Source organism: Danio aesculapii, chromosome 7, assembly GCF_903798145.1.
Source record: "Danio aesculapii chromosome 7, fDanAes4.1, whole genome shotgun sequence".
NCBI lineage: Eukaryota > Metazoa > Chordata > Actinopteri > Cypriniformes > Danionidae > Danio > Danio aesculapii.
The window spans coordinates 67,966,752-67,981,599 of NC_079441.1; the positions used below are offsets into that span (position 1 = coordinate 67,966,752).

At 32.3% G+C, this 14,848-nt stretch overlaps 1 protein-coding gene across 1 annotated transcript; it reads left to right on the forward strand.

Annotated features, from left to right (window-relative positions):
• The first annotated feature begins 472 nt into the window (after positions 1-472).
• Positions 473-8,772, forward strand: marveld3 (MARVEL domain containing 3). Its single transcript, XM_056462984.1, has 4 exons — positions 473-560; positions 887-1,089; positions 4,459-4,562; positions 6,260-8,772. Exons 2-4 carry the CDS (start codon positions 890-892, stop codon positions 6,865-6,867), a joined length of 912 nt encoding a protein of 303 aa, XP_056318959.1. The 5' UTR covers positions 473-560; positions 887-889; the 3' UTR covers positions 6,868-8,772.
• Positions 8,773-14,848: the final 6,076 nt, after the last annotated feature.

A 14,848-nucleotide genomic window follows, 5' to 3' on the forward strand; every position in this document is an offset into this window, starting at 1 on the left:
TCAATGGAGATAGTGATGTCACTGCGAGGGGTAGGGTTATGGGTGGGGTTAGGTTAGCACATTAAAAAGCATTGGATGCAGCTCAGATTGCACTGCATCCAGGCCCCTCTCATCTTTTTGAGCATTTATTATTATTTTTGGTTGTTTATTTGTTTTATTGTCCGTGAGATTATAATCAGTAACATGAACTTTCATGTTAAAATTCTTTTTTTAACCTGTTCATTTAAACTATTGATTTTACTCGTTGAAATTAACTTAACTTATTTTACTTAACTTAAAGAAACTGATTAGAATTTATTATATTATATTATATTATATTATATTATATTATATTATATTATATTATATTATATTATATTATATTATATTATATTATATTATATAATATTTAAAAAAAAAACTTTTGTTTTAGATCGCATATGTAATGGCGTAGCGCGATGACGTAAAAAGTGAGGCGGAGTCAGTCAGACAGGTTTCACAGGTGTGTCTCTCCGCAAAACACCAGAAAGCAGAACGAAACTTAGACAAATCCCTGCTCATTTCGGTCTTTTTGATCAAAGGTAGGCTTAAAGTTAACAATCTGGTTTAATACCGAGTTGCTTGTAATATCTTCGCCACCTAAAGTAGTTTATTTGATTGAGGAATGTGCAAATACGGAGCGACTAACTGATAAAACGTTTACTTAAACACCGTCACACTATTTAAGCAATATGATTAACAGTCTTTCTTAATAACATGCATAACTAATAAATACACCGCCTACAAGCAACTCAATCGCAACAGTTTATTGATAAAGAAACGCCATGCCGCAATGGTTTCGGGAACTTTGTATGTATTCACGTGAACGTGCATATGTGAGGTAAATACGCATTTCCTCGTTTTTTAGGCGATGGCAGGTTCAAACAGACATCATCACACAAGGGACAGAGACAAAAGAGATGATCACAGACAGGACAGGAGATACAGAGAGGACAGGGGGACGCCAGACGGAGAAGACAGATCACGAAACCCCCGAGATAAACAGAGATACACTGACCCCCAGAGGGACCCCCGGGTGTATGAGGACACCCGACACCACAGTCAGGCCGCGTAAGCAGTGGTTGGAGATTTATTTTTTAATGTTTATGAACCCACATGAATCAGAATTCAAGCTTTTCTCTGCCCTGATAGTATTGAGGTAAAAATTGGTTTTATATTCACACATTCGACATTCATCTAAAACGCTTAACGTACCCTAAAACATACCTGTCAACATTGGGATGTGAAAATAAGGGATATGTCCACCATAATAAGGGATTCCACCACCCCCCCCCCCCCCCCCCTTTAAAAAATCCCCTAAGTACTAAACATGTTAACTTGGAGCTGTTTCATTGTAAATAGACTTATTACTGAGTTAAATAGTCAATAATATGTTTTATAATTAATATTTACAAAAGAAAAAAAATAGTATGCATTAGCAGCAAATACATTAGCAAACAGTTCAGCTTATTAAAATTAATATGCTATTATAATGAAATAGATTCAGGCTATCAAATATCATTAGCCATTTCTTTACTGTATAACTTACACATTCTGATTAAAGAGCAACAAAAGAATCTCTTATTTATTTAGATTTTTTCGCTTGATTACATTAAATAACATGTGTCACTTTAAAAATGTACACATTTAATGTTATAATGAAAGCATTCGATTGCTTTAATGACGTTTTATGCTCATTCAGGACGAAATTAGTTGTGTTTGGAAAATAACCCCACCAAGATCGACATCTTTAGATATTATTACTATTAATTATGTGTATATGTCTGTTCAAACACGCACCCAAAACCCAAACTTTCGCTCCGATTCAAATCGCGTGTACAGAATCCGTTTGGGAAACAGCGTCTGTTTATCACTATGCACCGCTATATGATTGTTTTGAGGATTGCATATGAAGGGGAGACGGCACCTGTAATGAAAATGAAAGGGAATCCCGCGGTTTTTATATTTATTTCAATGTGTTTCCATGCTTGAACAAAGCGAAAGCACAGAACAGACTCACATTTAAGAGCAAGGGGCGGCCCCTGGTGGTTCGGCGGTATGGGTTGCGTATAGCTCGGCTCTACTATAATGTCTATTTGCCACTCCTCAGAGAAATACGAGAAAATACTTTTACGTGATGATAGATGGATAGAACTGTAAAATACGGGAGAATCCCGGGAAAAACGGGAGGGTTGACAGGTATGACCTAAAATTTAACCAGAGAAACCTTTCACCTGAATAATATAATTTTACTAAAATATTCCTTGCAAATTCTAGATAGTGAAATCATATTAGCAGCAAATGACTATCAAACATTGTTCACAGTCAATTAAATTGTGCTAATGGTGTTTTCAAGTCATGCCTACATGTGATTTCCGACCGAAAAGCCAAAGTACCATAGTGAACAATATAGGTAGCATGTCACAATAGTCACTGAATGGGGACATTCCTAAACAATTAACGTGAAAAGAGCTTAACGTGGTGCAGTGGATAGCACAATCACCTCAGAGCAAGAAGGGCGCTGGTTCGAGCCTCGACTGGGCCAGTTGGCATTTCTGTGTGGAGTTTGCATGTTCTCCCTGTGTTCATGTGGAAGTTTGCCTCCGGTTTCCCCCACAGTCCAAAGACATGCGCTATAGGTGAATTGGGTAAGGTGTAGTGTATATCTGTGCATGGATGTTTCCCAGTAATGGGTTGCAGCTGGAACCCCAGATTAATAAAGGGACTAAGAAAAGAAAATTAATGAATGAACCCCAACTTTTATAAAAATAAGAGTCCCAATTGCATAGATAAAGTGAAAAACATCACTTTAAGCTTTTTCTCCCCATTGAAGTCCATTATAAGGAAAAAGCTTAAAGTGACTGAATGTAAGTTACCTTAACAACAAGCGGGGAAAATCAAATTTTACTCATGACAAACATTTTCTGTCAAAAGCATGAGCTGTAATTTTAGCGAGTGAAAATTTTCACGTTATGTGTTTTAAGGCCATTATAAAAAGAAAAAGCTTAACGTACCTCAACAAGTGGGGTACACAAAAGCATTAATTACATTTACTTGTAATTAAAAATAACTACTAGCAAAAGATCAAGCTCTGATTCTATGGATGAAGTGAACAATGTCACGTTAAGCGTTTTATCCCCATTGAAGTGCATTAGAAGAGCTTAATGTGGTTTAACTTAACATGTAAAGCAGGGGTTACCAATCTCGGTCCTGGAGGGCCGGTGTCCCTGCAGGATTTAGCTCCAACTTGCCTCAACACACCTGCCTGGATGTTTCAAGTATAACTAGTAAGACCTTGATTAGCTTGTTCAGGTGTGTTTGATAAGGGTTGGAGCTAAAATCTGCAGGACACCGTCCCTCCAGGAACAAGTTTGGTGACCCCTGATCTAAAGACTCATAAGGATATACTCATAAACACTTTCTGCAAAAAAAAAAACAAGCTTTTATTTTAGCACATCAAGTGAACAATATCACTTTAAGCATTCTCACTATAGAAGTCCATTATAAGGTAACAATTTAACGTGGCTTAACTAAACTGTTAAAATGACTATAAGTTAAATATTCTTAAGAATAAAATATGATGTGTTCTTTGAAAGAGTGTACTTGCATTATGATGATACTATATTGTCATTCTGGCATTATATAATGAGTGGAATAAAATGGTCCTAGAACAGGGATGGGCAAACTCGATCCTGGAGGGCCGGTGTCCCTGCATAGTTTTGCACCAACCCTAATCAAACACACCTGCTTGTAGCTTTCTAGTGATCTTGAAGACACTAATTAGGGTGTTCAGGTGTGTTTGATTAGTGTTGGAGCAAAACTCTGCAGGGACACCGGCCCTCGAGGATCGAGTTTGCCCATGCCTGTCCTAGAATGACAATAATATCGTTTATCGCAATATATTTTGGTGCAATGTATCGTACAACAAAAATAGATACTGTGACTGGCCTAGGCTTAACGTACCTTAATACTGACCAAGGACCCCAAGTGTGATGTGTGATGTGATGTTTTTCACTTTATCTTTGGAATTGGGACTCGTTCTTTTTATAGAAGTTAGGCTTATTACAAGAAAAGTTTGACAGAAATTTGGATTTCTCTGGTTGATGTTTAAGAACTTTAAGACACGTTAAGCTCTTTTCACGTTAATTGTTTAGGAATGTGCCCATTCAGTGACTATTGTGACATGCTACCTATAATGTTTACTATGGTACTTTGGCTTTTCGGTCTGAAATCACATGTAGGCATGACTTGAAAACATCATTAGCACAATTTATTTGACTGTGAACAATGTTTGATAGTCATTTGCTGCTAATATGATTTCACCATCTAGAATTTGCAAAGAATATTTTTTGTAAACTTATATTATTCAGGAGAAAGTCCATATGTGTGAATCTAAAACCAGCTTTACCTCAATCCTGATTGTGCGACTGTTTTCTACAGGCCCAGCAGTTACACAGAAAATTCATCTTCGTACTATGATGACAGTCAAACATATCATCGTGAAGAGGCACTTTATAACCTCAGATACTTGACAACAAGCAGAGGTAAAGGCAGTAAAAATGTTTTATTTTGTAAAACCATTTTTGAAGAACGAAAAACATTATTAATATATATAATAGGTGGGCATAGATACATTTTTTTAAATCTAGATTATTCTCACTATAATCTTGGAATTAATCTAGATTAAAATGGCTCATTTGAATTCTGCCAAAGCATTCAGAATATGTGTGCTACCGAAATAATGACTAAAAGTAAGTCTTTGAGAACGGGCCTCTCAAGCCAGGTAGCGCATTAGACCAGGGACTCATCTCCTGTTTCCAAAATGCATCACAAACTGCTTGAGAAACTGTTCTACTATGATAACTGGTGAACATAAATTGTTCAATAAGATGTACTTGTGTTTACTGACTGTTTATTCAGTTAAACATGAATGTTGAACTGTAGGCCTACATAAGCTCCAAACAGCGATTTTTGATGACCTTAATCAGACTAAAGTCATAACTGAACTAAACAGAAAAGGAATTAAGATGTCGATTATACATATATTAGTGGCATTATTGAAGTAAACACCGCGATCAAACTATTACTGTCATGTAGGACTTTTCACCATATTTTCTGACAAGATCCACACACGCGGCTGACAGTAAAGGACCACACACACACACACACATCACGAAATCTGGAAGTTTTTTCTTTCCATTTGGTGTGTGTTATTAAATTCCATGACACACGCCAAATGGAAAGAAAAAAATTCCACATGTCGTGATGTGTGCATGTGTGTGTGTGTGTGTGTGTGTTGGATAAAAATATCACGGTTTCTGAGTAAAAAAACAACAACTTTTTCCCCCTTTGAAAACAATATATTGAAATTTTTGAAAGATTTATAATATTTTGGAGCAGTAAACATGTCAGGCTAAACAATTCAAATGAATCACTGACTTCTGCCGTCTTCATTAGTTTCAAAAACACAGATTTCTTTACAATTTAAGATGGCATGTTTGGATATTTTTTCTGCTGATGATACTGTTGTCCTAAAAAAAAAAAAAAAAAGTAAATAAAGAAAATCTTAGTCATACCTTAGGAACAGTATTGCAGAAAATTTGGGCGCTTTTAAAACCTTGACTATTCCAAACCGTAGTATATCGTTGTTATCATCCCATCCCTAGTCTCCGTATGCACAGACAGAGGGACAGCGAACCGTCTGCTTGAAAACAGTGGTCGGTGCATGGTTAACGCGAACTTCACGCTTCACTTAAAACGTGATCTTATTCCCACCAAGTCACGAAAATACAGCACGTATGAGTTGGTCAAGCACTGTATGTATGCATTAATTCACTGACACACATAGGCCTGCTGTTAGTGACGAGCAGTAAGCAGATCTAATTTCTAAATTAAATATGTAATTCCAACTCATATTAAAATACAAGTTAATGTTTAAACTATTTATAATGCTGACAATAATACATAATCTTAATAATAGGAATTAATCTGCCTCGATTTTGAACTGTGCAGTGCTGTAGCTGCTTAATTATGCCTACTACGCTACTGTATTTCAATACTGCTCATTATGGTGGTACTTGGAGAGACAGTTTTTTTCTGAGGTGGTACTTGGTGAAAAGTTTGAGAACCACTGGCCTAGATTATGGTGTTGTTTGTTATGGTGTGACAAAATCGAAGGGTCACTATTAATAGTTAGTAAATTTCCATTCATGTGTGATTTATCCCTTTTAATGTGTTTCAGGCATCTCTCAGGGCTTAGAATTCACCTTAAGCCTATTAATCATCATCTGTGCTGGAGTAAACTACAATAACACGGGTCGCTATCGGGACATCGCCAGCCTAGGCGGTTTATACCAATACTATTACGGCGGAGCCAACGCTTTCACAGGAGCAGAGGCGCAGAAGGTCCAACAACTAGATGACCAGTTCTACCAGCTCAAACTGCCTCCGTACATCTTCAGCATGGCCTGCGGAGGCGCACTGATGTTTTACGCCGGTGTCCTGCTGGCTCTGGGAGTTTTCCGGATGCCATACCGATTCCCTCCACTCCTCCTGGGCGAAGCTCTGCTGGATGTGCTCATAGGCTTTGGGTTTATTCCCGCCGTTGCTTTCTACTTCATCAAGCTGCAGGAGATCTACAACAACTCCATCTGCAAGGAGAGGGAAGCCATGTACAGCGGCAAAGGGCTCAGAGGGTTCGAGTGCAATTTCAACGGCGCAGACGTCGCCGGTGGGCTGTTTGGTGTTTTGGGGGTCATTATTTTCCCTGTTAGCGCAGTGTTTGCTATTAGGGCCTTCAGAAGAGTGAGGAAGATGAAGCAGAGCCCGGCAGAAGACAACAATCTGTGAGGGTTTAAGCATTTCAGATGGAAATACACATGCGAAGAAGCTCAGGAGCTCTTTGGTTAGTATTTTAGAATAGCAGAAGGATATTTTTTCTTTTTTACTATTATGTTTTTGGTATGTTTATGTTGCTTCTGTGAGTTTATTTTATTATAAATGACTTATTCGTACTTTTATATATGTGCTTTTATATGATCTTCATAAATTTCTATAAGGTTAATGTATTTACTAACGTGAACATTTTCTTATTCATTATTAAAATCCAAATTGTTAGCATTAGTTAATTCCCCATGAGTTAACATGAACTAACAATGAACAGCTTTATTGACATTAACATCAAGAAAGATGAAGAAATATCGTTATAAATATGTTGTTCATTGTTTAGTTGTTACATACATTAACTCATTGTAGTGTTACCAGGATTTGATTAACAAGGAACACTATATATTAATAAAATTTAGGTGTACAATTACACAAAATATCTGTATTTAGAGATCTGTATTTAATATAGAGATTTCAGTTTGGAGTTTAGTATTTGTGCAGCGTCTACGTATTTTTCCTTTTTTATTGTTGTCGAGAATTTATTCTAAAGGACTTTTTGGTTGTATTTTTATAAAAGTACTTTTATTTTACTAATTTGATTAAAAGGAATACACAATGTACTGAACATCAAGCTGCACAAAATGAACGTCTTAATATACTAAATAATTCCTGAAGATATTCAAAATTATGTATTTGTCCTATTTTATGCTTTGATTTTTATATTAAAGTTTTAACGTCACATAATCTTTACCATCAAATGAATATTTAAGTCTTCAAAGTGTAAACTTACACAAACTGTTATATATTACACAGTCATAGGTTAATTATTATTTTAAAGAGATTCCAGTTTGGATTGGAGTATTTTTACAGCGTCAAATAAAGAGATTGCAATCAAATAAAGAGTTATAATTAATTATGCAAACTAAATTATTTCTGTAGATTTTCATCAGATAATAAATCTTTTGATAGGACGCTTTTTGATAGGACGCGAACCCATAAATACAAGACTTTTTCTGAAAGAGCGTATGGGGCACTTAAAAAAAAAAGAGTGTTATAGTTAATTATGCAAACTAAATTACTATTCCATATTTTCAGCAGTTAATAAATAAAACATTTTATAGGACACAAAGCCATAATACATTTCATACATTTAAAAAGCATATGGGGCATCTAGAGTTATAATTAATTATGCAAATTAAATGATTTCTGTACATTTTCATTCAATTTTGAAAGGATGTAAACCCATAATACAAGACTTTTCATACAATCAAATAAGCAGATGTTGTCGGAGCGGTAGCCTAGTGGTTAGCGCGCTGACATGTGGTGCAGTAGCACTTCAGGGCATCCCGAGTTTGAATCCCGGCTCAAGGACATTTCTTCCTGTCAGAAATACTGTCCTATCCACTTAATAAAGGCAGAAAGACCAAAAATAAATAAAAAAAAAAAGCAAATGTTGCAATTAAACAAAAAGTTATAATTAATTATGCAAACTAAATGATTTCTGTAGATTTTCATCAGTTAATAAATACATTTTTGTTTGGTGTAAACTTATAACACAAGACTTTCCATAGATTTAAAAAAGCATAATTTATTATCATTATGTTTACTTTCCTTTAGAGGATATGTTTGTTTATAATTCATAAATTAAATTTATTTTATTTTGAGGGGATAGTGGGGAAAATAAGAAAAATAAGACAAACTGTAATTTTTCCTATGTTGCATTGTATACAGTGATGTATTGTCTTGTGAAACACCAATAAAAAAAAAAAAAATAGCATATGGGGCACTTAAAGTGAGTTATAATTATGCAAACTATATTTCTGTAGATTATAACCATAATACAAGGCATTCATGCATTTGAAAAGCATATGGGGCACTTAAAAATACATTATAATTAATTATGCAAATTAAATGATTTCTGTAGATTTTTATCAGTAAATAAATACAATTTTGAAGGACGCAAACCCATAAATACAAGACTTTTTATACATTTAAAAAGCAAATGGGGCACTTAAAAAAGTTATAGTTAATTACGCAAACTAAATGATTTCTATAGATTTTCATCAGTAAATAAATACAATTTTTGATAGGACACAAACCCATAATACAAGACATTTTATTTTAAAAAGCACTTAAAGTGTTATAATTTTGCAAACTAAATGATTTCTGTAGATTATAACCATAATAAAAGGCATTCATGCATTTGAAAAGCATATGGGGCACTTAAAAATACATTATAATTAATTATGCAAATTAAATTATTTCTGTAGATTTTCATCAAATTTTAAATGGATGCAAAGCCATAATACAAGACATTTTATTTTAAAAAGCACTTAAAGTGTTATAATTTTGCAAACTAAATGATTTCTGTAGATTAAAGCCATAATACAAGGCATTCATGCATTTGAAAAGCATATGGGGCACTTAAAAAATACATTAGAATTAATTATGCAAATTAAATGATTTCTGTAGATTTTCATCAGTTAATAAATACAATTTTGAAGGATGCAAACCCATAATACAAGACTTTTCACAGATTAAAAAATGTGTTCTAATTAATTTTGCAAACTAAATGATTTCTGTAGATTTTCATCAGTAAATAAATACAATTTTGAAGGACGCAAACCTATAATACAAGACTTTTTATACATTTAAAAAGCATATGGGGCACTTAAAAAAAAGAGTTATAGTTAATTGTGCAAACTAAATGATTTCTATAGATTTTCATCAGTAAATAAATACAATTTTGATGCAAACCTATAATACAAGACTTTTTATACATTTAAAAAGCATATGGGGCACTTAAAAAAAGAGTTATAGTTAATTATGCAAACTAAATTATCTCTGTAGATTTTCATCAGTTAATAAATACAATTTTGAAGGACGCAAACCTATAATACAAGACTTTTTATACATTTAAAAAGCATATGGGGCACTTAAAAAAAGAGTTATAGTTAATTATGCAAACTAAATGATTTCTATAGATTTTCATCAGTAAATAAATACAATTTTGATGCAAACCTATAATACAAGACTTTTTATACATTTAAAAAGCATATGGGGCACTTAAAAAAAAAGAGTTATAGTTAATTATGCAAACTAAATGATTTCTATAGATTTTCATCAGTTAATAAATACAATTTTTGATAGGACGCAAACCCATAAATACAAGGCATTTTATTTTAAAAAGCACTTAAAGTGTTATAATTTTGCAAACTAAATTATTTCTGTAGAATAAACCCATAATACAAGACTTTTCATAGATTGAAAAACTTATGGGGCACTTAAAAAAACGTGTTCTAATGAATTATGCAAACTAAATGATTTCTGTAGATTTTCATCAAATTTTAAATGGATGCAAAGCCATAATACAAGACATTTTATTTTAAAAAGCACTTAAAGTGTTATTATTATTATTTTATTATATTATTTCTGTAGATTATAGCCATAATACAAGGTATTCATGCATATAAAAAGCATATGGGGCACTTAAAAAATACATTAGAAATAATTATGCAAATTAAATGATTTCTGTAGATTTTCATCAGTAAATAAATACAATTTTGAAAGTATGCAAACCCATAATAAAAGACTTTTCACAGATTAAAAAATGTGTTCCAATTAATTTTGCAAACTAAATGATTTCTGTAGATTGTCATCAGTTAATAATCACATTTTTAATTGGACGCAAACCAATAAATACAAGACATTTCGCACATTTAAAAAAGCATATGGGACACAATTATGCAAACTAAATGATTTCTGTAGATTTTCATCAAATTTTAAATGGATGCAAAGCCATAATACAAGACATTTTATTTTAAAAAGCACTTAAAGTGTTATAATTTTGCAAACTAAATGATTTCTGTAGATTAAAGCCATAATACAAGGCATTCATGCATTTGAAAAGCATATGGGGCACTTAAAAAATACATTATATTTAATTATGCAAATTAAATGATTTCTGTAGATTTTCATCAGTTAATAAATACAATTTTGAAGGACGCAAACCCATAAATACAAGACTTTTCACAGATTAAAAAATGTGTTCTAATTAATTTTGCAAACTAAATGATTTCTGTAGATTTTCATCAGTAAATAAATACAATTTTGAAGGACGCAAACCTATAATACAAGACTTTTATACATTTAAAAAGCATATGGGGCACTTAAAAAAAAGAGTTATAGTTAATTGTGCAAACTAAATGATTTCTATAGATTTTCATCAGTAAATAAATACAATTTTGATGCAAACCTATAATACAAGACTTTTTATACATTTAAAAAGCATATGGGGCACTTAAAAAAAGAGTTATAGTTAATTATGCAAACTAAATTATCTCTGTAGATTTTCATCAGTTAATAAATACAATTTTTGATAGGACGCAAACCCATAAATACAAGACATTTTATTTTAAAAAGCACTTAAAGTGTTATAATTTTGCAAACTAAATTATTTCTGTAGAATAAACCCATAATACAAGACTTTTCATAGATTGAAAAACTTATGGGGCACTTAAGAAAACGTGTTCTAATGAATTATGCAAACTAAATGATTTCTGTAGATTTTCATCAAATTTTAAATGGATGCAAAGCCATAATACAAGACATTTTATTTTAAAAAGCACTTAAAGTGTTATTATTATTATTTTATTATATTATTTCTGTAGATTATAGCCATAATACAAGGCATTCATGCATTTGAAAAGCATATGGGGCACTTAAAAAAATACATTATATTTAATTATGCAAATTAAATGATTTCTGTAGATTGTCATCAGTTAATAATCACATTTTTAATTGGACGCAAACCAATAAACACAAGACATTTCGCACATTTAAAAAAGCATAGGGCACACAATTCTGCAAACTAAATTATTCCTGTATATTTTCATCAAATTTTAAATGGATGCAAAGCCATAATACAAGACATTTTATTTTAAAAAGCACTTAAAGTGTTATAATTTTGCAAACTAAATGATTTCTGTAGATTAAAGCCATAATACAAGGCATTCATGCATTTGAAAAGCATATGGGGCACTTAAAAAATACATTATATTTAATTATGCAAATTAAATGATTTCTGTAGATTTTCATCAGTTTTTAAATACAATTTTGAAGGATGCAAACCCATAAATACAAGACTTTTTATACATTTAAAAAGCAAATGGGGCACTTTAAAAAAAGAGTTATAGTTAATTATGCAAACTAAATGATTTCTGTAGATTTTCATCAGTAAATAAATACAATTTTTGATAGGACGCAAACCCATAATACAAGGCATTTTATTTTAAAAAGCACTTAAAGTGTTATAATTTTGCAAACTAAATTATTTCTGTAGATTAAACCCATAATACAAGACAATGAATTATGCAAACTAAATCATTTCTGTAGATTTTCGTCAAATTTTAAATGGATGCAAAGTCATAATACAAGACATTTTATTTTAAAAAGCACTTAAAGTGTTATTATTATTATTTTATTATATTATTTCTGTAGATTAAAGCCATAATACAAGGCATTCATGCATTTGAAAAGCATATGGGGCACTTAAAAAATACATTATATTTAATTATGCAAATTAAATGATTTCTGTAGATTTTCATCAGTTTTTAAATACAATTTTGAAGGATGCAAACCCATAAATACAAGACTTTTTATACATTTAAAAAGCAAATGGGGCACTTTAAAAAAAGAGTTATAGTTAATTATGCAAACTAAATGATTTCTGTAGATTTTCATCAGTAAATAAATACAATTTTTGATAGGACGCAAACCCATAATACAAGGCATTTTATTTTAAAAAGCACTTAAAGTGTTATAATTTTGCAAACTAAATTATTTCTGTAGATTAAACCCATAATACAAGACAATGAATTATGCAAACTAAATCATTTCTGTAGATTTTCGTCAAATTTTAAATGGATGCAAAGTCATAATACAAGACATTTTATTTTAAAAAGCACTTAAAGTGTTATTATTATTATTTTATTATATTATTTCTGTAGATTAAAGCCATAATACAAGGCATTCATGCATTTGAAAAGCATATGGGGCACTTAAAAAATACATTATATTTAATTATGCAACCTAAATGATTTCTGTAGATTTTCATCAGTTAATAAATACAATTTTGAAAGGATGCAAACCCATAATAAAAGACTTTTCACAGATTAAAAAATGCGTTCTAGCTAATTTTGCTAACTAAATTATTTCTGTAGATTGTCATCAGTTATTAATCACATTTTTAATTGGACGCAAACCAATAAACACAAGACATTTCGCACATTTAAAAAAGCATATGGGACACAATTCTGCAAACTAAACTATTTCAGTATATTATCATCCATTAATTTTGTTTGCTGCCAACGAACGGCTCAAATATCAAGCACAATCTTTTGTCTTCCCTCTCTTTATATTATACTAACTACAAGTATTTCAAGACATGCATGAAAAACAACGCTGAGAGATCCAAGAGCCGTGTTTCACAGTAAAAATCTTTATTGCTACTTGGCTGAAAAGTGAATTAAAAATACAGCTTTCTGCTCAAAACTAAGCATAGCAGCATCTGAAATGAAACGATGAGCCAGCACCCACTCGAAAAAACAAAAGTACAGTCCTATAGCTGACACACAGCAAAAGTGCTCGCATTCGTCCGTTTACTAAATCAGTAAAACAACTCCTAAACTGAAAATACAATTCAATAATTTAACACAATGAAAATATCCAGCAGTTTACTGCATGCTAAAATAGAAACTTAAAAATATACATTATGCTCCGGATATTAAAACAATTTCTTATAAACAGAAGAGTTTATATTTTATACAAATAATCACATTATAATATAGTCTTTATATATATTTATATATTTATATAGGGCATGCTTTCTCACATTAAATACATGAATAATTAGTACCGTAGTGGGCGACAGTTTACCAATCTGCATGAAAATGATGAAGTACAAAAATAAACCTCAGCTCCTTGGCATTGAGAGGAAATATAAAGCATCTCTTAACGTACATAAACCATGACGAGGTCCAGCTTTGGTCACGTCAAACAACAGGAGCATCGTCTTAATCCACGACGTCTCTCCGGGACCAACCGTGAATATGTGCAAATACGTCAATGAGTACGGCAGATCAAGATGCGTCTATCGCATTCGAAAGCAAATGTTTAGCTCCGTTAGTGTAAAACCACAATCACGCTTCATGCACCGACGGCAACTCTCACACAAATGTACCAACAGGCTTAAATGCTTTAATTGTTTTCAGAGAAAATGTTAATTAAAGTGTGCGCTAGTTTCTAAACACTCCCTTCATCTGTGATTGGTCAGACTAATATGTAGCCCCACCCCCTAAAGCTCAGCAGTTTGAAATGCTCCATTTTATCCATAGAGAACTAAAGTGAACAATTACTGACTGATTCTGTACAGAAATTCCACCAATCAGAGAGTCGCAGCGAGCAAATCGAATCAAAATAGAATTTTAGCTCCGCCCAATAATCAAATAAAATATTAAAAATACTGCAAACTTAATAAAAAAAAATGGTTGGGAAAAATTTTGGGGAACATTTTATTATTAAAGTGTACACTAGTTTTTAAACACTCCCCTCATCTATGATTGGTCGGACAGATAGATAGCCCCACCCCCTAAAGCTCAGCGGTTTAAAATGCTCCATAAAGAAGTACAACAAACAATAACTGATTGATTCTGTACAGAAATTCCACCAATCAGAGTCGCAGCGAGCAAATCGAATCAAAATAGATTTTTAGCTCCGCCCACTAATCAAATAAAATATTAAAAATACTGCTAACTTAATTTAAAAAAAAATGGTTGGGAAAAATTTTTGGGAACATTTTATTATTAAAGTGTAGACTAGTTTTTAAACACTCCCCTCATCTATGATTGGTCGGACTGATAGATAGCCCCACCCCCTAAAGCTCAGC